Source organism: Bombus flavifrons, chromosome 10, assembly GCF_040668555.2.
Source record: "Bombus flavifrons isolate JBK064 chromosome 10, iyBomFlav1_principal, whole genome shotgun sequence".
Lineage (NCBI taxonomy): Eukaryota > Metazoa > Arthropoda > Insecta > Hymenoptera > Apidae > Bombus > Bombus flavifrons.
In genome coordinates, this window is record NC_138451.1 from 6,261,026 (window position 1) to 6,285,730 (window position 24,705).

General features: G+C 30.3%; 4 protein-coding genes and 2 long non-coding RNA genes across 11 annotated transcripts; 5 read left to right on the forward strand and 1 right to left on the reverse strand.

Annotated features, from left to right (window-relative positions):
- Nucleotides 1–367: 367 nt before the first annotated feature.
- On the forward strand, nucleotides 368–10,199 carry LOC138184173 (tudor domain-containing protein 1). Of its 4 annotated transcripts, none has more exons than XM_069121906.1 (15): nucleotides 372–613; nucleotides 840–888; nucleotides 1,079–1,356; nucleotides 1,438–1,623; nucleotides 1,701–1,833; nucleotides 1,913–2,079; nucleotides 2,186–3,280; nucleotides 3,358–3,571; nucleotides 3,642–3,815; nucleotides 3,932–4,046; nucleotides 4,142–4,329; nucleotides 4,416–4,650; nucleotides 4,726–4,892; nucleotides 4,964–5,204; nucleotides 5,299–5,914. In XM_069121906.1, the coding sequence occupies exons 1-15, from the start codon at nucleotides 564–566 to the stop codon at nucleotides 5,484–5,486; spliced, it is 3,480 nt and encodes a 1,159-aa protein (XP_068978007.1). In that variant the 5' UTR covers nucleotides 372–563; the 3' UTR covers nucleotides 5,487–5,914. The 4 variants fall into 4 exon arrangements, with proteins under 4 accessions (XP_068978009.1, XP_068978010.1, XP_068978007.1 ...); XM_069121907.1 differs by having other exon boundaries at nucleotides 5,277–5,414; XM_069121908.1 differs by lacking the exons at nucleotides 3,642–3,815; nucleotides 3,932–4,046; nucleotides 4,142–4,329; ... (2 more) ...; nucleotides 4,964–5,204; nucleotides 5,299–5,914 and adding exons at nucleotides 8,560–8,745; nucleotides 8,861–8,975; nucleotides 9,071–9,258; nucleotides 9,345–10,199 and having other exon boundaries at nucleotides 368–613.
- LOC138184188 (uncharacterized) lies at nucleotides 6,007–6,990 on the forward strand. 2 transcript variants are annotated; one of them, XR_011174275.1, is made up of 3 exons: nucleotides 6,007–6,417; nucleotides 6,480–6,743; nucleotides 6,802–6,990. It is a non-coding gene; the product is annotated as an uncharacterized LOC138184188 (long non-coding RNA). The 2 variants fall into 2 exon arrangements; XR_011174276.1 differs by having other exon boundaries at nucleotides 6,007–6,406.
- LOC138184185 (oxysterol-binding protein-related protein 11) lies at nucleotides 9,345–12,234 on the forward strand. Its single transcript, XM_069121924.1, has 4 exons — nucleotides 9,345–9,471; nucleotides 10,317–10,619; nucleotides 10,724–12,033; nucleotides 12,092–12,234. The coding sequence occupies exons 2-3, from the start codon at nucleotides 10,385–10,387 to the stop codon at nucleotides 11,074–11,076; spliced, it is 588 nt and encodes a 195-aa protein (XP_068978025.1). The 5' UTR covers nucleotides 9,345–9,471; nucleotides 10,317–10,384; the 3' UTR covers nucleotides 11,077–12,033; nucleotides 12,092–12,234.
- Nucleotides 9,999–15,640, reverse strand: LOC138184190 (uncharacterized). The gene is made up of 2 exons (XR_011174278.1): nucleotides 15,513–15,640; nucleotides 9,999–10,224 (listed from the first exon to the last, which is right to left on the reverse strand). It is a non-coding gene; the product is annotated as an uncharacterized LOC138184190 (long non-coding RNA).
- Nucleotides 13,105–19,735, forward strand: LOC138184180 (uncharacterized). Of its 2 annotated transcripts, none has more exons than XM_069121920.1 (6): nucleotides 13,105–13,507; nucleotides 13,599–13,812; nucleotides 13,888–14,061; nucleotides 14,177–14,291; nucleotides 14,396–14,580; nucleotides 19,010–19,735. In XM_069121920.1, exons 1-6 carry the CDS (start codon nucleotides 13,134–13,136, stop codon nucleotides 19,241–19,243), a joined length of 1,296 nt encoding a protein of 431 aa, XP_068978021.1. In that variant the 5' UTR covers nucleotides 13,105–13,133; the 3' UTR covers nucleotides 19,244–19,735. The 2 variants fall into 2 exon arrangements, with proteins under 2 accessions (XP_068978021.1, XP_068978020.1); XM_069121919.1 differs by lacking the exon at nucleotides 19,010–19,735 and adding an exon at nucleotides 14,666–15,075.
- A 2,159-nt stretch (nucleotides 19,736–21,894) lies between these two features.
- On the forward strand, nucleotides 21,895–24,043 carry LOC138184181 (uncharacterized). The gene is made up of 6 exons (XM_069121921.1): nucleotides 21,895–22,443; nucleotides 22,535–22,748; nucleotides 22,824–22,997; nucleotides 23,113–23,227; nucleotides 23,323–23,507; nucleotides 23,611–24,043. Exons 1-6 carry the CDS (start codon nucleotides 22,076–22,078, stop codon nucleotides 23,842–23,844), a joined length of 1,290 nt encoding a protein of 429 aa, XP_068978022.1. The 5' UTR covers nucleotides 21,895–22,075; the 3' UTR covers nucleotides 23,845–24,043.
- Nucleotides 24,044–24,705: the final 662 nt, after the last annotated feature.

Consider the following 24,705-nt stretch of genomic DNA (forward strand, 5'->3'; position numbering starts at 1 on the left):
AGAGTTTCTTAAACTGACCCTACCACATTTGTAGTAATTTTCAATAAATTTATTCATATGATATTTGTAAGCATTGATTTTTATATTTACAAATTAAAACCCCATATATAATTAAAGGTATGCCATAAATTTGAATAAAAACGATGTATAATTATGTTACCAACAGATTATATATTATTGGAGATTACTTTAAATATAATCGAAATACATAGAATCAAAAATAAATTAATTTTATTGTAACAAAATAAATCTATTACGGTTTCTTTACTTCTAATTGATATATTAAATATATTTTTTTTATTTTACAACTTATAGTTTTGTGTTCATTGTATTTGTTTGATGTAGATTATTCATTGCACTTTAATATATGTACAAGTAATACTAGATATCGTGTAACGTCGTAGCATAAACTGTTTGAAATTCTCTTTGTCTACCTACATTTCTGGATTTTTACAATTGAATATTTTTCATCTAATTTATAAATCACGTTTATAAAATCTAATACGCTTATAAATTTTTATAAATGTATCTATAATTGATTAAGCAATATTAATAATAAAACGATGGCATTTCACGAAGTTGATAAATTGACAGAAAACAAATCGTCTAATGAGTAAGATTAAAATATTTTTAACAATTAACTTCGAAATCAATTATTTAAAATTTATTTAAACGTTCTCCTATATTTTGTTTTTTTATTATATTATTATATTACTTACTTTTACATGATTATTATGTCACGTGTATACATTTTTAAACAATAATCAAATAATTTTTATTGATTTTGTAAATTCCTATATCTTTTTTACATATATAAACTGCAGCAATTTTGTTTTTAGCGAGGAATTTACATTATATGTAAGTGACTTACCTGGAGAACTAAATAAAGTATGTAAAATTATTAATAACTTTTTTATTATTACTAGTATGTACAATTATTGATTTCTTACTGATTTAAATACTTTTAAGACTTTTGTCACATTTGCAAAAATTTTATTTAAAAATAATAATAAAATATATATAATTTGTGTGAATATCTGGATATAAGATATCTTATAAATGGATTATAATATTTTAGCAAGGCTTATTAGAAATTTTCAACCATTATGGAGAAGTTAAAGGATATTTTTACCGCCCAAATGCTAATTGGGCTTATATTACTTATGGTGCATATCATAATGCTGAAAATGCTATAAAAGATTTACATAATGTACTACCACTACGTCTGAAGATATCATTTGCTAAAGAAAGAGCTAGGAATGATATAGCAAATACAAAAACATTTTCTACTAAAGATGTTACAGAAGAATATGAAAATTATAATATAATGAATGTTACAGTAACAGATAAGCAATTGTAAGTATATATTTATAGTCATCATTTTTGTCATAATTATGTAATATAAGTTATGTAATATTAATTTATAAATATGTGCAGGATACAAACAAGAGGACGAAGCAGGCCCTTAGATGTATTCAAAAATGTAGAACCGAATCCAGGATTACCAAAATATGCTTATACGGCAGATAATGATTTATTGTATCCATATCCTTCTGACCCATATACGTATAATCCATATGAAAATGCAGAGCCTTATGCAAGTACGAACACATTGTGGGTAAGGTACTGTTCAAGGTTAAGTAAAATGTACATACATCATATATTGTTATATGGATTAATAGTTATTGAAAATATTTTAGAGGACAATTAGCTATTACTCCAGATGGTAAGAGACGTGTTGCACTTGGTCGGGGTTATACAATGTATGAAATCCCAGATCCTGATCCTGAAATACACAATCACATTAATGAAGTATATGAGAAACGTATTTCTGTAAGTAGAGTAATATGAAAGATTAAGAAAAAGTATTCTTTACAATAATAATTTAATAATATACGATTTGATGTAATAGAGCCTATATGAATATGGCAAAGACATGTTCCAAGATGCAATTGGAACATGCAAAGTATGTTTGAAAAAGACAAAGTATACATGTGAAAGATGCAATACTTTTTATTGCAGTAGAACTTGCCAAGTGACTAATTGGTCAAAACATAAGCTTGAATGTGAAGCTATCCCGTATGTACTCTCTCATAGTATTACATGTTGATAGTTAAAAAATATATGATACAATTAGAAGGCAGAAATACTTCTGGACTTTTAAATTTTGGTATCTTATTTTTAGAGCTTTAGTAACGACTATCCGTTCTATGCCTGTACTACAATCAAATGATGAACAGCAAAGTTCTCCCAGAAATGTTTCTAATATTCAATTACCTCTTCGGCGGCCAAAAACGAATGCAGTAACAAAATCAAATGAAATAGAAGAAACAAGAAACTCTACAGGAAATAAGTTCTCTTTACACAAACAACCAATTCGAGAAGAAATTTTCAACAATAAGGCTAAAAGTCCACAAAAAGTAAATGATCAGGAAAACAATAAAAAATGGCAAAATTTTAGTGCCAATGATATTCAAGTGATGGAGAATGATATATCATTCTCTAAAAATACATTTTTATCAAAAACTGAATTTCAAGATGTAACAATAATTATAAAACAAAATCGCGAATGTTTTGTTCAAAAAGTAGAAGATCAGGATGCTATTTCAAAGTTAATGACTGAGTTACAACATGAAGCACAAAAAGCACAAAAGGTGGGACCAATCGTTGGAAATATTTATGCTGTAGAATATGAAAATGTATGGCATAGAGGAATAGTTACATCTTTAAATCCAGTAAAAGTACACTATATAGATTATGGTAATGAAGAAATTGTTGAAACAAATGATTTTCGTAAAATTGATAAATATGAGAATATTCCAAGATTTTGTGCTAAAATTCGATTATCTCAAAAAGCTTATGAGAAATATAAAAATTTCAAATATGAGGATATAATAAGTGTAAAAATGATATCAGTTGATTCCAACAAAGTAATTAATGTTGAAGTTCAAAATGAGAATGATATATCAACATCAGAAGTAATTGAGACAAATAATGATCAAAATCTAAATACCTCAACTATTGCAAAAGTTGATGATGAAACTATGGTTTCTTCAGAAATATCCACTAGCAGTAAAGCATTATATTCTTTATGCAAAGAAAAAAGTATAGTGAATGCCCTAACTGTTGGAGAAATTGGTATTCTAGAAATTCATGCAGAAATAAAGAATAATGCTTATGGTATTACATTATTGCCTAATAATGCAGTACCTCATTATGAAAAATTAGTGGCCGAATTACCTACAAAGTGCACGCAAGCGGCAGAATGTTCAAATCATAGGTAAACAATAGCGATATACTATACATTATTTCAATGAATTAAACGTTGATATAGTTTGTAAAATTATTAATTTTTAGACCAAATGTAGGAGATTTAATATGTGGTCAAAGAGCTGATGGAGATTGGCTTAGGGGATATATTTTATCTCTGCAACCATCTTTAAAAATGGCTATAATAGATGAAGCTAGAATAATGCCAATTAATAGGACTGTCACATGCGATAAAGTCTTTTCAGATATTTATGCATTTGGTGTAATATGTGAAGTAACTGATGCTAAACATAAATTTAATGTAAGATTTATAATATCTAATATGCTATTAAATATATGTTACTTCTTAATCTCCCAATTATAACTTCTAGGAAGGTGATGTGTGTGAATTTAAAGTAACAGGACAAACAGTTAATAACGAGCAAGGCAAAACTGAAATAGAAATTTTTAAAGAAGAGGTTAAGATAAAAGCTGTTGTAAAGCCTTGGATACCAATGCCTGAACAAAAAGGATTACAATATGCTGAATTGAAAAATGAATCTGAGGTATGATTTTTGGTTTTAATTTAAATAAAAATAGTTATTATTTTACTATTATTTTATTTATTTCACTATTGCTTTTGGAAAAAGTATCATTTTTTTTATGAAAACCATTTTTTCAGGTATGCCTTACTTCTTATCGAAGTCATATACTTCTATTTGTTCGTTCCTTAGATACTGCAGGTTTGGAACACTATAACCATGTTATGCAAAATGTTGCAAAATGTGCTCAAACATGTATGTAAAATAGTTGATAGGATTTAGTAAAAATTAAACTAACTTTGTATAAACTTGTATAAAATAAAAATACCATTTTGTTTTTTTTCCTATAGCTCCATTTTTAGAAGAACTGCCAGTTGTGGGGCAAATGGTAATAGCTCAGTTTGCTGACGAAAATTATTATCGTGCAATTGTTACTAAGATACAAGATGATAAAATTACAGTTTCGTATGTTGATTTTGGTAATACAGAAGTTACAGATATAAAGAAACTTAAGATTTTATCTGATAATTTGAAAGAGGTGGGGTGTAATTTAATATATGTATGATAATATAGTTTAAAAGTATTTATATCTATTTAATCTATTAATTTAATTTTTAAAAAAAGCTCCGATCTTGTACAACAAAAGTCGTACTAAAAGATGTTCCTAAAGATGTTCCTATGACGAAAGAAGTAAATGATTATCTAGCTCACTTAGTAGGAACTGAAGTTCCTCTGTTATGTACATTTGATGGTATACCTTCCAAAGACGGTGTATATCTGAAATTTCATGATGGAGAAGACATTAATAAGGTGATAAGTAAATTACTCGAGCCGATATCTAGGGAAGTTGCTGAAGCTGGTAATTATTAAGAAATGGATTACAAGTATTTTTAATAAATGATATCATTTAAATTAATATTAATTCCCCTTGCAGATAAAACCTGTTATATGGCGGAGAATGTAAACACTGTTGATTTGGGAAATGTTGGTGATATCATTGAAGCACTTGTACTGCATCCTATTGAAAATGGTTACAGATACGCAATATGTCTCTTAGATTATGATTTAATGACTCATGTTTTTGACATAATGCCAAAGAAGGTAATCTTCGATTTCATAAACTTATATTCAGGCTTAATATAAATTTATATATATGTGTAACGCTTTTAAAGATGGCTGCATATTGCGAAACAACTGATTACTATATTCCTCGCGATAATGAGTTATGTCTTGCACTTTATGATGATGGGTGGTATCGTGCTATATGTATAAATCGTAGTTACACACATACAACATGTGCCGTGTTTTTTGTCGATTTTGGAAATACGGAGTTCGTCAGTCATAAAGATTTACGACTTATGCCCAAAGATTTTACAACTCCAGATACGCTTGCAAATATTTGTAACATTATTAGTACGTACATTTTGATTATTGTGTATATTTCAATCATTATTATTTTACTGTTTAATTATTATACAGTTACAGTTTTTTTAACATGATTTCACAGATATCGCACCTACTGATAGCAATGGACGATATTCTTCCCAAATCGAAAAACGAATCTCAGAATTAGTTGTTCCTGATAGTTGTATTAAAATAAAAATTATTGAGCGTGATCTGGAGTGTGGAATGTACAATGTGGAATTACCATTAGTTAAAGCCAAATTAATTGAAGAAGGTTTAATATCACCTTGAAAAAAAAAACATGCATCTCATTATGCAAAAAAGAGAGAACATATTAGTTATAATGTTTGAAGAAAAAATTGAGATATTTTTAGTTAAAATAGTTAAAACATGATTTGTTTTTTGAAAGTATTTTAATATTTTTAGAAGACATTCCACACTTTGATATTATTGTATCTCCTCAAATAGTATGTAAGATCAGTACTTCTTGAACACTTTTTTATATTTACCTTTGTTAGTATTATGTTTTATTTCGGTGAATCTCTATATTCAACATACTTTTTGCGAGACTTGTATTTTGTGTAAAATTTATAATATATATGAAGTGAAAATAAAGAGTACGTCCAGTGCAGTTAATTCTATACTGAAACATAAATTTGTCGATTGCGGTAATCTTTTCACTAATAAAAATTATAAACTTTTTGTAATTTTATAATAGACATTTCTTGTGTGCTCAGTACCTAATTTAATTGAAGTTATAGCTGATTTGACGATTTATCATCCTAACCTATTTCACAATCAGCTTATTTAAATGATACGGGACATTCAAGCAATAGAAATAATAAATGATGCATGTTCAGATAAGATATATTTACGGGTGTCTACTACGTAAGAATACTAATGCCATGAAAGGATGGCATACTTATGACAGCGTTTATGCATCAATACAGGTGATATATATAACAATTAATTATTATTAATAAGGCCTTCATTATTAAAACATACATGTTTCAATATAAGAAATACATTTATAACGTTCTGTAAAAAAGCATTTCCTTTGGATTTATATTTATATCAATGTTGAAGTAAAAGCAAAAGTTCAAAACTGCAATTCCTTCGGAAAATAAATGTCAAGGACACGAAATTAGGTGAAGGTGCACAAGCAAGTGTTTTAACGTGCTTAGAGAACAGACTCCATCAGTTACATTATTGTATGGCCCTGGTAAGGAACATCATACATTTGCATGTTCATAGCTTAAAAACTTAGATGAATGCAATTGATAGAAAGTCTCGGGAAAACTACGTCTGTTGCATCAATTTCGGAACGTTTAAACGAAGCTGCAGGTGATAAGATTTGTATGACGGAAAACAGTTCGTCAATCGATACAGCCTTTACGGGGGAAATATGTACAATATTAGAAAATATAAAAAAAAAACGAAAGCAATTGGTAAATCTTGCGGATTTCATTTAACAAAATCAAAGTAGGATCGTTATCCGTGGATAAGCCATATCGAAATCGGGTGTCTTGACGATCATGCTGGACTTAGGTAAGAATAAGAAAAACAGCGAAATAATCTGTTTTATTTTATATGTTAAATGTTACAGTTGGTGATTGTTTAATTATTATCGATGGAAAGAATTTAATAGGACTAAAAATAATACAGATAGCGGCTTTAATCCACCGTTATGAAGGATGTGATTTAAAATTATTTATTTGGAGATACATTAACGAAGGAGTAAAAGAATTTGCGTAGCACTGAAAGGACCATTGCCAGAAGTGGCCTGTAAACTTGCAGACGCAGTAGCTGGATTGGTCTGTATCTCTAGTATTAAATAGTTACTTTATTATTAAAGTATCATTCTTTAAATTCGGCTAGATGCCCTTTAAGATATTTTAGAAAGATAATTATTAAATTCATCTAGAACCGTGTTCTAGAATGCTCAGTTTTTCAGGAAATCTCACTGCCAAAAATTCCTTGGTTTGTTCATGGTGATATCATTTGTATTGGATGCAGATCAAAAACACGTCAAATCGGACGTCAATACGTCAAACACGATAAAACGTCTGCTCCGATATTATATGATAGTCTATGATTTATTTATTATCCAATAACACAAATAGTTATTAACTAATGCCATTAAACGTTAATTTAATTGAAGTTTATGGTATTAATATATGTATGTCTTATGTATCGAAAGTAAATACAAAACTTGAGAGTGATCACATTTATTCTTGATTAATAATTTTGACATTGAATCGATAACTTTCTTAAATAAACTTTGTTCATTGCCACGGCCGCGCTGCTGTGTAGCTAAATTAATCGCGGTATCGTTTACCTTACTGTAGTAGAAGGTATTTACGCTAGAGTGAGCCACAGACCTATGCTGGTTCACAATTTTGATATACTGGTCATGCATGTTTTTCAATGTTGTTATTCGTAAGAAGGTGATAAGTTTTTATGTTTTTTTCGATTCTTTAGCAAATTTTCAAAATAGGTTCGGAATAATTTAACTTAAAATTGATAAACACGAGAATATTCCAAGATTTTGAGCTAAAATTCGATTATCACAAAAAACTTGTGAGAAATATAAAAATTTCAAATACGAAGATATAAGTGTAAAAATGACATCGGTTGATTCCAACAAAGTAACTAATGTTGAAGTTAAAAATGAGAATGATATATCAACATCAGAAGTAATGCAGACAAATAATAATCGAAATCTAAATATCTCCAGTGATGTAAAAGTTGATGAGGAAACTGTGGTTTCTTCAGAAATATCCACTAGCAATAAAGCATTATACTCTTTCTGCAAAGAAAAAAGTATAGTGAATGCTCTAACTGTTGGAGAAGTGGGTACTCTCGAAATTCAGACGGAAATAAAGAATAATGCATATGGTATTACATTATTACCTAATAGTGCAGAACTTGATTATGAAAAATTAGTAATCGATTTACCTAGAATGTGCTCGCAAATGGCAAAATGTTCAACTCATAGGTAAATAATAGCAATATGCCATACATTATTTCAACAAATTAAACGTAAATATAGTTTGTAAAATTATTAAGTTTTAGACCAAAAGTAGGAGATTTAATATGTGGTCGAAGAGCTGATGGAGATTGGCTTAGGGGATATGTTGTATCTAACCAACCATCCATAAGAATGGCTATGATAGAGGAAGCTAAAATAGTGCCAATTAATAAGATTGCTACATGTGATAAATTCTTTTCAGATATTTATGCATTTGGTGCACTATGTGAAGTGACTGGTGCTAAACATAAATTTGAAGTAAGATTTATAATAACTAATATGCTGTTAAATATAATGTATGTTACTTCTTAATTTCTCAATTATAACTTTTAGGAAGGTGATATGTGTGAATTTGAAGTAACAGGCCAAACACATAATAAGGAACAAGGCGGATTTGAAATATTAATTCTTAAAAAAGAGATGAATGTCTATCTGAAGATAAAAGCTACTGTAAAGCCTTGGATACCAATGCCTGAACAAATAGGGTTACAGTATGCTGAATTGAAAAATGAATCTGAGGTACGATTCATGATTTTAATTTAGATAAAAATATTTATTATTTTACTATTATTGTATTTATTTTACCATTGCTTTTGGACAAAGTATCATTTTTTCATGAAAACCATTTTTTCAGGTATGCCTTACTTCTTATCGAAGTCATATACATCTATTTGTTCGTCCCTTAGATACTGCAGGTTTGGAACACTATAACCATGTTATGCAAAATGTTGCAAAATGTGCTCAAACATGTATGTAAAATAGTTGATAGGATTTAGTAAAAATTAAACTGACTTTGTATAAATTTGTATAAAATAAAAATACCATTTTGTTTTCTTTTCTATAGCTCCATTTTTAAAAGAAGTGCCAGTTGTGGGGCAAATGGTAATAGCTCAGTTGGCTGACGAAAATTATTATCGTGCAATTGTTACTAAGATACAAGATGATAAAATTACAGTTTCATATGTTGATCTTGGTAATACAAAAGTTACAGATATAAAGAAACTTAAGATTTTATCTGATAATTTGAAGGAGGTGGGTTATAATTTAATACATGTATGATAATATAGTTTAAAAGTATTTGTATCTATTTAATCTGTTAATCTAATTTTTAAAAAAAGCTCCGATCTTGTACAACAAAAGTCGTACTAAAAGATGTTCCTAAAAATGTCCGTGTGACGAAAGAAGTGAATGATTATCTAGCTCACATAGTAGGAACTAAAGTTCCTCTGTTATGTACATTTGAAGGTATGCCTTCCAAAGATGGTGTTTATCTGAAATTTCGTGATGGAAAAAGCATTAATAAAATGATAAGTAAATTACTCGAGCCGATATCTAAGAAAGCTGCTGAATGAATAGAAAAATGAATCTCAGTATTAGTTGCCCCCGATAGTTGTATTAAAATAAAAATTATTGACTGTATGCTCGAAATTGCAATGTATAATGTGGAATTACTATTGGACAATGCCAAATTAATTGAAGATGGTTTAATATCAGTTCGGAAAAAAACGTGCCTCATTATGCGAAAGCAGAACATCTTAATTCTAATGCTTGAAGCTAGAATTGAGATATTTTTAGTTAAAATAATTAAAACATGATTTGTTACTTGAAAGTATTTTAATATTTGTAGAAGACACTCCACACTTTGATATTATTGTATCTTCTGTTATTTAGCAATTCAAAAATTTGATATCTTAAATTAGAAATTGCAATATGTCAATCAATTACTATGTAAGATCAGTACTCTTGAACACTTTTTTTTATATTTACGTTAGTCAATATTATGTTTTATATCCGTGAATCCCTATATTCAGCATATTTTTTGCGAGACTTGTATTTTGTGTACAATTTATAATAAATATGAAGTGAAAATAAAGAGTACGCCCAGTGCGGTTAATTCTATTCTGAAAAATAAATTTGTCGACTGTGGTAATCTTTTCACTAATAAAGATTATGAACTTTTTATAATTTTATAATAGGCATTTTTTGTGTGTTCAGTACCTAATTTAAGCGAAATTATAGCTGATTTGACGATTTATCATCCTAACCTATCTCACAATCAGCTGACTAACCTCCTTGATGTGTCTGTTCAGATGACAGATCGCTGTAAGCAACTGTTTAATTTAAATAATACGAGGCTTCTAAACAATAGGAATAATAAATGATGAATGTTCAAATAAGACACCCTTACGAGGGTCTATTACATAAATATACTAATGCCATGAAAGGATGGCAATATCGTTGGTTTATACTTAGACCAGAGACTGGAGAATTGCACTATTTTCTAAGCGAATCTGAACGAAATCAACGACCACGATGCTCGATATATTTAGCTGGTGCAGTGATTGCGCCGAGTGATGAAGATTCTAATACCTTCACCGTTAATTCTGCTACAGGTATTTAGAGCTTGTCATGTAATATAACGCCTCACCCTTTACAAGCTCGTGTAATATAGTAACCAAAGTATAATACTTATGATAACGTTTATGCATCAATATAGGTGATATGATAAAATTAAGAGCCACAGACGCCCGAGCTCGCCAAGAGTGGGTTGACAAACTGCGAGCTGTTACTGAAATGTATACTAGAGCAATAGCTAGTAGTCATCCTCCTTTACCTCCAAGAGAACATTCTGCCAATTCCAACAGAAATCCAGTTGCCAAACTGGAAGTTTTAGACGCATTTGCCAATTGTCAGGAGCAATTAAGAAAAGTAGAAAAGCATAATCTTGCATTAGCCCAAACCATTGAGAACTCAAGTTTAAATTTAGATCCCGATTTGTTAGTACTTAAAGCAACTGCACATACTACTTTACATATATTAAATCAATGCCTCAATATATTATATCAGTAACTTATTAGAAATTTTGTTATTATACATCAAAAACATGAAAGAATTATTATATCAATTATTATCAAAATGTATTAAGTGCATTCCATTTAATTTGGGTAGGATATATTTTTGATTTGTTACTGACGATCCAGTTGTATGATCTTCCAAGTCAGCGACATGTGAAAGATTGCTTTCTTATTAATTGCTAGATAAAAACAAATAATTACGACATTTTTTAATATTTTTCAATATAAGGTCTTGCCATGGTGTGGCGTTGTTTCAAACCTTTAAATCTATATATATAGATACTAATCGGATTAATATAGAATTAAACAAGTGTTTGTGATTATTGTACGTAGACATATGAATAAAAAAAATATACTCAATTATATAATAATTAAATATTATTAATAAGGTCTTCATTATTAAAACATACATGTTTCAATATAAGAAATACATTTATAACATTCTGTAAAAAAGCATTTCCATCGGATTTATATTTATATAAATGTTGAAGTAAAAGGGAAAGGTTAAAACTGCAATTCCCTCGGAAAATAAATGTCAAGGACACGAAATTAGGTGAAGGTGCACAAGCAAGTGTCTTAACGTGCTTAGAGAACAGACTCCATCAGTTACATTATTGTATGGCCCTGGTAAGGAACATCATACATTTGCATGTTCATAGCTTAAAAATTTAGATGAATGCAATTAATAGAAAGTGCCGGGAGAAGTATGTCTGTTGCATCAATTTCGGAACGTTTAAATGAAGCTGCAGGTGATAAGATTTGTATGACGGAAAACAGTGCGTCAATCGATACAGCCTTTACGGGGGAAATATGTACAATATTAGAAAATATAAAAAAAAACGAAAGCAATTGGTAAATCTTGCGGATTTCATTTAACAAAATCAAAGTAGGATCGTTATCCGTGGATAAGCCATATCGAAATCGGGTGTCTTGACGATCATGCTGGACTTAGGTAAGAATAAGAAAAACAGCGAAATAATCTGTTTTATTTTATATGTTAAATGTTACAGTTGGTGATTGTTTAATTATTATCGATGGAAAGAATTTAATAGGACTAAAAATAATACAGATAGCGGCTTTAATCCACCATTATGAAGGATGTGATTTAAAATTATTTATTTGGAGATACATTAACGAAGGAAAAAGAAAATAAGTCATAGTTGTGAGAGGAGCACTGCCAGCAGTGACCTTCAAACTTGCAAATGCAATAATTGGAGTGATGTGTATATTTCGATAATAGACAATTCCTTTATTATTAAAGAATTGTTCTTTAAATGTTTCTAGATATACGTAACGATATTTTAGAAAAATAACTGCTACATCCATTTAAAACCGGGTTCTAGAATGCCCATTTTGTCTGGAAAGCTCAATGCCACCAATTCCTCAGTGTGTTCATGGTGATATCATTTGTATTGGACGTAGATAAAAAACACGTCAAATCGGACGTCAATACGTCAAACACAATAAAACGTCTGCTCCGATGTTATATGATAGTCTATGATTTATTTATTATCCAATAACACAAATAGTTATTAACTAATTCCAGTAAACGTTAATTTAATTGAAGTTTATGGTATTAAAAAACGTGCGATTTATATCTTCGAATTGTATGTCTTATGTATCGAAAGTAAATACGAAACTTGAGAGTGATCACATTTATTCTTGATTAATAATTTTGACATTGAATCGATAAATTTCTTAAATAAACTTTGTTCATTGCCACGGCCACGCTGCTGTATAGTTAAATTAGTCGCGGTAGCTTTTACCTTACTGTAGTACAAGGTATTTACGCGAGAGTGAGCCACAGACCTATGCTGGTTCACAATTTTCATATACTGGTCATGCATGTTTTTCAATGTTGTTATTCGTAAGAAGGTGATAATTTTTTATGTTTTTTTCGATTCTTTAGCAAATTTTCAAAATAGGTTCGGAATAATTTAACTTAAAATTGATAAACACGAGAATATTCCAAGACTTTGTGCTAAAATTCGATTATCACAAAAAGCTTGTTAGAAATATAAAAATTTCAAATACGAAGATATAAGTGTAAAAATGACATCGGTTGATTCCAACAAAGTAACTAATGTGGAAGTTCAAAACGAGACGAATACGTCAACATCCGAAGTAATTACGACAAATAATGATCAAAATCCAAATATCTCAACTATTGCAAAAGTTGATGGGGATACTGTTGTTTCTTCAGATTTATTCGCTTACGATCCAGCGAAATATTCTTTCTGCAAACAAAATAGTATAGTTAACACTCTAAACGTTGGCGAATCGGGTACCCTCGGATTTCAGGCAGAAATAAGGAAGGGTGTATATGGTATTACATTATTGCCTGAGAGTGCAGCCTCTGATTATGAGGAATTATTGTACCAATACGATATAGCGATCCCGGAAACTACTGAATGGAAAAATCGTAGGTAAGTAATAGCAATATCCTATGCATTATTTAAACAAATTAATTAAACAAATTAAACGTTAATATACTTTGCAAAAATTATCAATTTTTAGACCAAATATAGGAGATTTAGCATATGGTCAGAAGTTGAACGGACGTTGGATTAGGGGATATGTTGTATCTGTGCTACCATACTTAAAAATGGCTATGATGGACGAAGCTAGATTGGTGTTGGTTACTAACCTTGCTACATGCACACCACCGCTTTCAGATCTTTATGCGTTTTGTGGAATATGTGAATTAACTGATGCTACACATAAATTTAAGGTAAGATCTATAGTATCTAATATGCTGTTAAATATAATGTATGTTACTTCTTAATTCCTCTACTATAACTTGTAGGAAGGTGAAGAGTTTGAATTTAAAGTAACAGGCCAAACAGATAATGAAGAACAAGACGGATTTGAAATATTAATTCTTACAGGAGATTATGAGTTAAAAGCTATTGTAAAGCCTTGGATTCCAATGCCGGAACAATTGGGAATACCATGTGGTGATGTGACTAATGGATGTGAGGTATGATTTTTTATTTTAATTTGGATAAAAATAGTTATTATTTTACTATTATTTTATTTACTTTGCTATTGCTTTTTGTCAAAGTATCATTTCTTTACTAAATCCATTTTTTCAGGTATGCATTACTGGTTATCGAAATCATATACATCTATTTGTTCGTCCCTTAGATACTCTAGGTTTGGCACGCTATAACTTTATTATGGAAACTGTTGCAAAATGCGCTGAAACATGTACGTAATACGGTTGATAACATTTTATAAGAATTAAACTTAAATACAAAGTTTTGTATAAACTCGTATAAAATAAAAATACCATTTTTCCTTCTTTTCTAAAGCTCCATTTTTGAAAGACCAAGAAATTGGGAAACTGGTATTAGCACCGACCACTGACGGAAAATATTATCGTGCACGAGTTATTAGTGCAGATGAAGATGCAGTGGAAGTTATGTACCATGATCTTGGTCGTAGAGAATATGTAGATAAGGAGAAACTTAAGATTTTCCCTGATAGTTTGGAAGAGGTCTGTTATAATTTAATGTATGTTTGATAATATATTTTAAAAGTATTTATATTTATTTAATCTATTAATCTGATTTTTAAAATAGCTTGGATATTGTATGTCAAAAGTAAAACTACAAGGTGTTCCTGGAGGTATCCCTCCGCTACAAGAAATAATTGATCTTCTGGATAACCTAGTGGAAACTAAAGTTCCTCTGTTATGTACATATGATGGAATACCTTCCACAGACGGTGTATATCTGAAATATCCTGACGGAGAAAGCCTTAATAATATGATATGTAAATGTATCGAGCCGTATTGTGTGGATCCTTCTGAGTAAATAGAAAAATGAATCTCAGAATTAGTTGCTCTCGACAGCTGTATTAAAACAAAAATTATTGAGCGCGAACTTGTATCTGTGTGACGTCTATAATGTGCAATTACCATTGGTTAAAGCCAAATTAATTGGTGAATGTTTAATATCAGATCGGGGGAAAAAAAAGAAACAAAAAGAAAGCATGCATCTCATTATGCAAAATGAGAACATATTAGTTATAATGTTTGAAGCTAAAATTGAGATATTTTTAGTTAAAATAGTTAAAACATGATTTGTTTCTTGAAAGTATTTTAACATTTGTAGAAGACATTCCACTCTTTGATATTATTGTATCTTCTCAAATAGTATGTAAGATCAGTACTTTTTGAACACTTTTTTTATATTTACTTTTGTCAGTATTATGTTTTATTTCGGTGAATCTCTATATTCAACATACTTTTTGCGAGACTTGTATTTTGTGTACAATTTATAATAAATATGAAGTGAAAACAAAGAGTACGTCCAGTGCAGTTAATTCTATACTGAAATATAAATTTGTCGACTCTGCAATCTTTTCACTAATAAAGATTATAAACTTTTTGTAATTTTATAATAGGCACCTTTGTGTGTTGAGTACCTAATTTAATTGAAGTTATAGCTGATTTGATGATTTCTCATCCTAACCTATCTCACTATCAGCTTACTAACCTACTTGATGTGTCTGTTCAGATGACAGTTCGCTGTAAGCAGCTGTCGGATTTAAATGATACGAGGCATTCAAGCAATAGAAATAATAAATGATGCATGTTCAGATAAGATATATTTACGGGTGTCTACTACGTAAGAATACTAATGCCATGAAAGGATGGCATACTTATGACAGCGTTTATGCATCAATACTGGTGATATATATAACAATTAATTATTATTAATAAGGCCTTCATTATTAAAACATACATGTTTCAATATAAGAAATACATTTATAACGTTCTGCAAAAAAGCTTTTCCTTTGGATTTATATTTATATCAATGTTGAAGTAAAAGCAAAAGTTCAAAACTGCAATTCCCTCGGAAAATAAATGTCAAGGACACGAAATTAGGTGAAGGTGCACAAGCAAGCGTTTTAACGTGCTTAGAGAACAGACTCCATCAGTTACATTATTGTATGGCCCTGGTAACGAACATCATACATTTGCATGTTCATAGCTTAAAAATTTAGATGAATGCAATTAATAGAAAGTGCCGGGAGAAGTATGTCTGTTGCATCAATTTCGGAACGTTTAAATGAAGCTGCAGGTGATAAGATTTGTATGACGGAAAACAGTGCGTCAATCGATACAGCCTTTACGGGGGAAATATGTAGAATATTAGAAAATATAAAAAAAAAAAAAACGAAAGCAATTGGTAAATCTTGCGGATTTCATTTAACAAAATCAAAGTAGGATCGTTATCCGTGGATAAGCCATATCGAAATCGGGTGTCTTGACGATCATGCTGGACTTAGGTAAGAATAAGAAAAACAGCGAAATAATCTGTTTTATTTTATATGTTAAATGTTACAGTTGGTGATTGTTTAATTATTATCGATGGAAAGAATTTAATAGGACTAAAAATAATACAGATAGCGGCTTTAATCCACCGTTATGAAGGATGTGATTTAAAATTATTTATTTGGAGATACATTAACGAAGGAGAAAGAAAATAAGTCATAGTTGTGAAAGGAGCACTGCCAGCAGTGACCTTCAAACTTGCAAATGCAATAATTGGAGTGATGTGTATATTTCGATAATAGACAATTCCTTTATTATTAAAGAATTGTTCTTTAAATGTTACTAGATATACGTTACGATATTTTAGAAAAATAACTGCCACATCCATTTAAAACCGGGTTCTAGAATGCCCATTTTGTCTGGAAAGCTCAATGCCATCAATTCCTCAGTGTGTTCATGGTGATATCATTTGTATTGGATATAGATCAAAAACACGTCAAATCGGACGTCAATACGTCAAACACGATAAAACGTCTGCTCCGATATTATATGATAGTCTATGATTTATTTATTATCCAATAATACAAATAGTTATTAACTAATTCCAGTAAACGTTAATTTAATTGAAGTTTATGGTATAAAAACGTGCGATTTATATCTTCGAATTGTATGTCTTATGTATCGAAAGTAAATGCGAAACTTGAGTGTGATCACAGTTATTCTTGATTAATAATTTTGACATTGAATCAATAAATTTCTTAAATAAACTTCGTTCATTGCGACGACCACGCTGCTGTATAGTTAAATTAGTCGCGGTAGCTTTTACCTTACTGTAGTACAAGGTATTTACGCGAGAGTGAGCCACAGACCTATGCTGGTTCACAATTTTCATATACTGGTCATGCATGTTTTTCAATGTTGTTATTCGTAAGAAGGTGATAATTTTTTATGTTTTTTTCGATTCTTTAGCAAATTTTCAAAATAGGTTCGGAATAATTTAACTTAAAATTGATAAACACGAGAATATTCCAAGATTTTGTGCTAAAATTCGATTATCACAAAAAGCTTGTTAGAAATATAAAAATTTCAAATACGAAGATATAAGTGTAAAAATGACATCGGTTGATTCCAACAAAGTAACTAATGTTGAAGTTAAAAATGAGAATGATATATCAACATCAGAAGTAATGCAGACAAATAATGATCAAAATCCAAATATCTCAACTATTGCAAAAATTGATGGGGAAACTGTTGTTTCTTCAAGTTTATTCGCTTACGATCCAGCGAAATATTCTTTCTGCAAACAAAATAGTATAGTTAATACTCTAAAAGTTGGCGAATCGGGTACCCTCGAATTTCATGCAGAAATAAGGAAGGGTGTATATGGTATTACATTATGGCCTGAGAGTGCTGCCTCTGATTATGATAAATATTTCGAGCAAATATATACAGTAATCCCGGAAACTACTCAATGGAAAAATCGTAGGTAAATAACAGCAATATCCTATGTATTATTTAAACAAATTAATTAAACAAATTAAATGTTAATTTACTTTGCAAAAATTATCAATTTTTAGACCAAATATAGGAGATTTAGCATATGGTCAAACGTTAGACGGAGATTGGATTAGGGGATATGTTGTATCTGTGCTACCATACTTAGAAATGGCTATGATAGACGAAGCTAGAGTAGTGTTGGTTACTAACCTTGCTACATGCAAACCACCGCTTTCAGATCTTTATGCGTTTTGTGGAATATGTGAATTAACTGATGCTACACATAAATTTAAGGTAAGATCTATAGTATCTAATATGCTGTTAAATATAATGTATGTTACTTCTTAATTTCTCTACTATAACTTGTAGGAAGATGAAGAGTTTGAATTTAAAGTAACAGGCCAAACAGATAATGAAGAACAAGACGGATTTGAAATATTAATTCTTACAGGAGATTATGAGTTAAAAGCTATTGTAAAGCCTTGGATCCCAACGCTGGAGCAATTGGGAATGCCAGGTGGTGATGTGACTAATGGATGTGAGGTATGATTTTTGATTTCAATTTAGATAAAAATAGTTATTATTTTACTATTATTTTATTTACTTTGCTATTGCTTTTGGTCAAAGTATCATTTCTTTATTACAACCATTTTTTCAGGTATGCATTACTGGTTATCGAAATCATATACATCTATTTGTTCGTCCCTTAGATACTTTAGGTTTAGCACGCTATAACTTTATTGTGGAAACTATTGCAAAATGCGCTGAAACATGTACGTAATACGGTTGATAACATTTTATAAGAATTAAACTTAAATACAAAGTTTTGTATAAACTCGTATAAAATAAAAATACCATTTTTCTTTCTTTTCTAAAGCTCCATTCTTGAAAGAACCAAAAGGAGGGCAATCGGTATTAGCACCGACAGCTGACGGAATATATTATCGTGCACGTGTTGTTAGAGCAGATGAAGATCGAGTGGAAGTTATGTACAATGATCTTGGTCGTAGAGAATATGTAGATAAGGAGAAACTTAAGATTTACCCTGATAGTTTGGATGAGGTCGGTTATAATTTAATATATGTTTGATAATATATTTTAAAAGCATTTATATTTATTTAATCTATTAAACTGATTTTTAAAATAGCTTGGATATTTTATGTCAAAAGTAAAACTACAGGATGTTCCTGGAGATATCCCTCCGCTACAAGAAATAATTGATATTCTGGATAACCTAGTGGAAACTAAAGTCCCTCTGTTATGTACATTTGATAGTATACCTTCCACAGACGGTGTATATCTGAAATATCCTGACGGAGAAAGCCTTAATAATATGATATGTAAATGTATCGAGCCGTATTGTGTGGATCCTTCTGAGTAAATAGAAAAATGAATCTCAGAATTAGTTGCTCTCGACAGCTGTATTAAAACAAAAATTATTGAGCGCGAACTTGTATCTGTGTGTCGTCTATAATGTGCAATTACCATTGGTTAAAGCCAAATTAATTGGTGAATGTTTAATATCAGATCGGGGAAAAAAAAAAAGAAACAAAAAGAAAGCATGCATCTCATTATGCAAAATGAGAACATATTAGTTATAATGTTTGAAGCTAAAATTGAGATATTTTTAGTTAAAATAGTTAAAACATGATTTGTTTCTTGAAAGTATTTTAACATTTGTAGAAGACATTCCACTCTTTGATATTATTGTATCTTCTCAAATAGTATGTAAGATCAGTACTTTTTGAACACTTTTTTTATATTTACTTTTGTCAGTATTATGTTTTATTTCGGTGAATCTCTATATTCAACATACTTTTTGCGAGACTTGTATTTTGTGTACAATTTATAATAAATATGAAGTGAAAACAAAGAGTACGTCCAGTGCAGTTAATTCTATACTGAAATATAAATTTGTCGACTCTGCAATCTTTTCACTAATAAAGATTATAAACTTTTTGTAATTTTATAATAGGCACCTTTGTGTGTTGAGTACCTAATTTAATTGAAGTTATAGCTGATTTGATGATTTCTCATCCTAACCTATCTCACTATCAGCTTACTAACCTACTTAATGTGTCTGTCCAGATGACAGATCGCCGTAAGCAACTGTAACACCTCACCATTTACAAGCTCGTTTAATATAGTAATCAAAGTATAATACTTACGATAGCGTTTATGAATCAATACAGGTGATATATACAGAGTAGTTGGAAACTGGCGGTACAAGCGGAAAGGGTGTGATTCTACGTGAAAAAAAAGTCGAAAATACAGAATAAAAATTTTTCGTTTGGGGCTTTGTTTTCGAGGAAATCGACTTTGAATTTTCTCTCGGTAGGTGCGCATTTTATCACGTCTCGTTATAACGGATCTCACTGTAAATCGTTGTGTCGATGGAAAAATTAAAAAAAAAAATTAAAAAAAAAATGTTTATTCTATATTTTCGACTTCTTTTTTCGCCTAGAATCACCCACTTTCCGCTTGTACCACCAGTTACCAACCATCCTGTATAATAACTAATTATTATTAATAAAACGATCATTATTAAAACGTAAATGTTTCAGTATAATTAATACATTTATAATATTCTGTAAAAAAATCATTTTTCTCAAATTTATGATAATACCAATGTTGAAGTAAAATTAAAAGGTCAAAACTGCAATTACCTCGAAAATAAATGTCAAGGACACGAAATTAGGTAAAGGTGCACAAGCAAGTGTTTTAACGTGCTTAGAGAACAGACTCCATCAGTTACATTATTGTATGGCCCTGGTAAGGAACATCATACATTTGCATGTTCATAGCTTAAAAATTTAGATGAATGCAATTAATAGTAAGTGCCTGGAGAAGTATGTCTATTGCATCAATTTCGGAACGTTTAACAGAAGCTGCAGATGATAAGATTTGTATGACGGAAAACAGTGCGTCAATCGATACGGCCTTTACGGGGGAAATATGTAGAATATTAGAAAATACATATAAAAAAAAAAAAAACGAAAGCAATTGGTAAATCTTGCGGATTTCATTTAACAAAATCAAAGTAGGATCGTTATCCGTGGATAAGCCATATCGAAATCGGGTGTCTTGACGATCATGCTGGACTTAGGTAAGAATAAGAAAAACAGCGAAATAATCTGTTTTATTTTATATGTTAAATGTTACAGTTGGTGACTGTTTAATTATTATCGATGGAAAGAATTTAATAGGACTAAAAATAATACAGATAGCGGCTTTAATCCACCATTATGAAGGATGTGATTTAAAATTATTTATTTGAAGATACATTAACGAAGGAGTAGAAGAATTTGCGTGGTACTGAAAGGACCATTGCCAGAAGTGGCCTGTAAACTTGCAGACGCAGTAGCTGGATTGGTCTGGATCTGTGGTATTAAATAGTTACTTTATTATTAAAGAATAATCCTTTAAATTCGGCTAGATGCACTTTATGATATTTTAGAAAGTTAATTATTAAATTCATCTAGACCCGAGTTCTAGAATGCTCAGTTTTTCAGGAAATCTCACTGCCAAAAATTCCTTGGTTTGTTCATGGTGATATCGTTTGTGTTGGATGCAGATTGAAAACACGTCAAGTCGGACATCAAATCATCAAACACGAGAATACGTCCGCTAGGATTTTACATGATTGTTTATGATCTATTCATTATCCAATAACACGAATAGTTATTGACTAATGTCAGTAAACGTTAACTTAATTGAAGTTTATGGTATTAAGAAACGTGCGATTTATATCTTCGAAATGTGTCTTATGAATCAAAATCGAATACGAAATTTGAGAATGATCACAGTTATTATTGACTAATAATTCCTACGTTTAATCAATAAACTTGTTAAGTAAAGTTTGTTCATTTCCTCGGCCAGGCTGCTGTATAGTTAAATTAGCCGCGGTAGCTTTTACCTTATTGTAGTACCAGGTATTTACGCTACAGTGAGCCACAGGTCTATACTGTTTCAAAATGTGCATATACTGATAGTGTTCTAACCTATGTTCTCCTTTTTCGGATTCGTAAATAACCGAAAATTTTTTATGTTCCTTTTGGATCCTATTGCAAATTTCCAGAATAGGTTTGGAATAATTTAACATAAAATTGAGTAATACAAGTATATTCCAAGATTTTGTGTTAAAATTCGGTTATCTCAAAAAGCTTGTGAGAAATATACAAATTTCACAGGTGCGAATATAATACGTGTAAAAATGGCATCAGGTGAATCGGACGAAATACTCCAAATTTATGACGAGGCAAATTTAACAACATACATAGTGCTTCCGATGAATAGTGATGAAGATACAAATACCTCAACTGCTGCAAATGTTATTGAGGAAACTGTGGTTTCTTCAGATTTATTCGCCTACGATCCAGCAAAATATTCATTCTGCAAAGAAAAGAGTATAGTTAATACTCTAAATGTTGGAGGAGCGGGAGCGTTCCGCTTTATGACAAAAATAAAGAACGGTGTATATGGTATTGCAATATGGCCTGACGGTACAGATGCTGATTATGAGAGTTTAGTGGATGAAATAGAAGCAGCGATTCCGGAATGTACTCAATGGTCAAAGCGTAGGTAAATAATAGTAATATCCTATACATTATTTAAACAAATTAATTAAACAAATTAAACGTTAATATACTTTGCAAAAATTATTAATTTCTAGACCAAATATAGGAGATTTTGTATTTGGTCAAAGGGTGGACAACACTTGGGTTAGGGGATATATTATATGTGTGCTACCATTCTTACAACTGGCTATGATCGACGAAGTTAAATTAGTGCGAGTTGGTCACCTAGCTACAATCGAACCACCACTTTCAGATATGTATGCATATACTGGAATATGTGAATTAACTGATACTACATATAAATTGGAGGTAAGGTGTACGGTATCTAATATGCTGTTAAATATAATGTATGTTAATTCTTAATTTCTCAACTACAACTTATAGGAATATGAGGATTATCACTTTAGAGTAATAGGCCGAACAGATAATGAGAAACCAGACGAATTTGAAGTATTAATTCTTATTGGAGATTCTGAGTTAAAAGCTACTATAAAGCCTTGGATTCCAATGCCGGAACAATTGGGTGTACCGTATACTGATGTGGATTATGGAACTACGGTGTGATTTCTGGTTTTAATTTAAATAAAAATAGTTGTTATTTTACTATTATTTTATTTATTTTACTATTGCTTTTGGTCAAAGTATCATTTCTTTATTAAAACTATTATTTCAGGTATTGCTTACTGCTTATCGAAGTCATATAGTTATGTACGTTCGCCCCATAGATACTCTAGGTTTGGCACGCTATAACTTTATTATGGAAACTGTTGCAAAATGTGCTGAAACATGTATGTAATATGGATGATAACGTTTGATAAGAATTAAACTAACTTTGTATAAACTCGTATAAAACAAAACTACCATTTTTCTTTCTTTTCTAAAGCTGAATTTTTGGAAGAACCAGATATTGGGCAAATGGCATTAGCACTGCGTGATGACGGCAATTATTATCGTGCACGTGTTACTACTGTAGATAAAGAAAGAGTGGAAGTTCTGTTCGATGATCTTGGTTGCAGAGAATATGTAGATAGGAAGAAAATTAAGATTTATCCTGAATATTTGAAGAAGGTGGGTTATAATTTAATATATGTTTGATAATATATTTTAAAAGTATTTATATCTATTAAATCTACTTAATCTATTTAATCTGTTAATACAATTTTTACAATAGCTTGGATATTGTATATCGAGAATCCTTCTACAAGGTGTTCCTAAAAATGTCCCTCCGTTACGATCAATAATTAATATTCTGGACAACCTAGTGGAAAATAAAGTCCCTCTGATATGTACATATGATGGTATACCAAGCAGAGAAGGTGTATATCTGAAATATCCTGACGGAGAAAGCCTTAATGATATGATATGTAAATGTCTCGAGCCGTATCGAGTGAAACCTTCTGAGTAAATAGAAAAATAAATCTCACAATTAGTGGCTCCTGATAGCTGTATTAAAACAAAAATTATTGAGCGCGAACTTGTATCTGTGTGTTATCTATTATGTGCAATTACCATTGGTTAAAGCCAAATTAATTGGTGAATGTTTAATATCAGATCGGGAAAAAAAAAAAGAAACAAAAAGAAAGCATGCATCTCATTATGCAAAATGAGAACATATTAGTTATAATGTTTGAAGCTAAAATTGAGATATTTTTAGTTAAAATAGTTAAAACATGATTTGTTTCTTGAAAGTATTTTAACATTTGTAGAAGACATTCCACTCTTTGATATTATTGTATCTTCTCAAATAGTATGTAAGATCAGTACTTTTTGAACACTTTTTTTATATTTACTTTTGTCAGTATTATGTTTTATTTCGGTGAATCTCTATATTCAACATACTTTTTGCGAGACTTGTATTTTGTGTAAAATTTATAATAAATATGAAGTGAAAACAAAGAGTACGTCCAGTGCAGTTAATTCTATACTGAAAGATAAATTTGTCGTCTGTGGTAATCTTTTCACTAATAAAAATTATAAACATTTTGTAAATTTATAATAGGCACCTTTGTGTGTTGAGTACCTAATTTAATTGAAGTTAGAGCTGATTTGATGATTTATCATCCTGACCTGTATCACAATCAGCTTACTAACCTACTTGATGTGTCTGTTCAGATGACAGATCGCCGTAAGCAACTGTAACACCTCACCATTTACAAGATCGTTTAATATAGTAATCAAAGTATAATACTTACGATAGCGTTTATGCATCAATACAGGTGATATATACAGAGTGATTGGAAACTGGCGGTACAAGCGGAGGGGGTGT

Coding starts and splice junctions, on each gene's coding strand:
- LOC138184173 (XM_069121906.1), top strand. CDS start 564: ATGGCATTTCACGAAGTTGATAAATTGACAGAAAACAAATCGTCTAAT. Junction 3,816..3,931: donor AATTGAAAAATGAATCTGAG/GTATGATTTTTG, acceptor CCATTTTTTCAG/GTATGCCTTACTTCTTATCG. Junction 4,893..4,963: donor TTGACATAATGCCAAAGAAG/GTAATCTTCGAT, acceptor ACGCTTTTAAAG/ATGGCTGCATATTGCGAAAC.
- LOC138184180 (XM_069121920.1), top strand. CDS start 13,134: ATGACATCGGTTGATTCCAACAAAGTAACTAATGTGGAAGTTCAAAAC. Junction 13,508..13,598: donor ACTGAATGGAAAAATCGTAG/GTAAGTAATAGC, acceptor ATCAATTTTTAG/ACCAAATATAGGAGATTTAG. Junction 13,813..13,887: donor ATGCTACACATAAATTTAAG/GTAAGATCTATA, acceptor TATAACTTGTAG/GAAGGTGAAGAGTTTGAATT.
- LOC138184181 (XM_069121921.1), top strand. CDS start 22,076: ATGGCATCAGGTGAATCGGACGAAATACTCCAAATTTATGACGAGGCA. Junction 23,228..23,322: donor TGCAAAATGTGCTGAAACAT/GTATGTAATATG, acceptor TCTTTTCTAAAG/CTGAATTTTTGGAAGAACCA. Junction 23,508..23,610: donor ATCCTGAATATTTGAAGAAG/GTGGGTTATAAT, acceptor TTTTTACAATAG/CTTGGATATTGTATATCGAG.
- LOC138184185 (XM_069121924.1), top strand. CDS start 10,385: ATGATGAATGTTCAAATAAGACACCCTTACGAGGGTCTATTACATAAA. Junction 10,620..10,723: donor CACCGTTAATTCTGCTACAG/GTATTTAGAGCT, acceptor GCATCAATATAG/GTGATATGATAAAATTAAGA.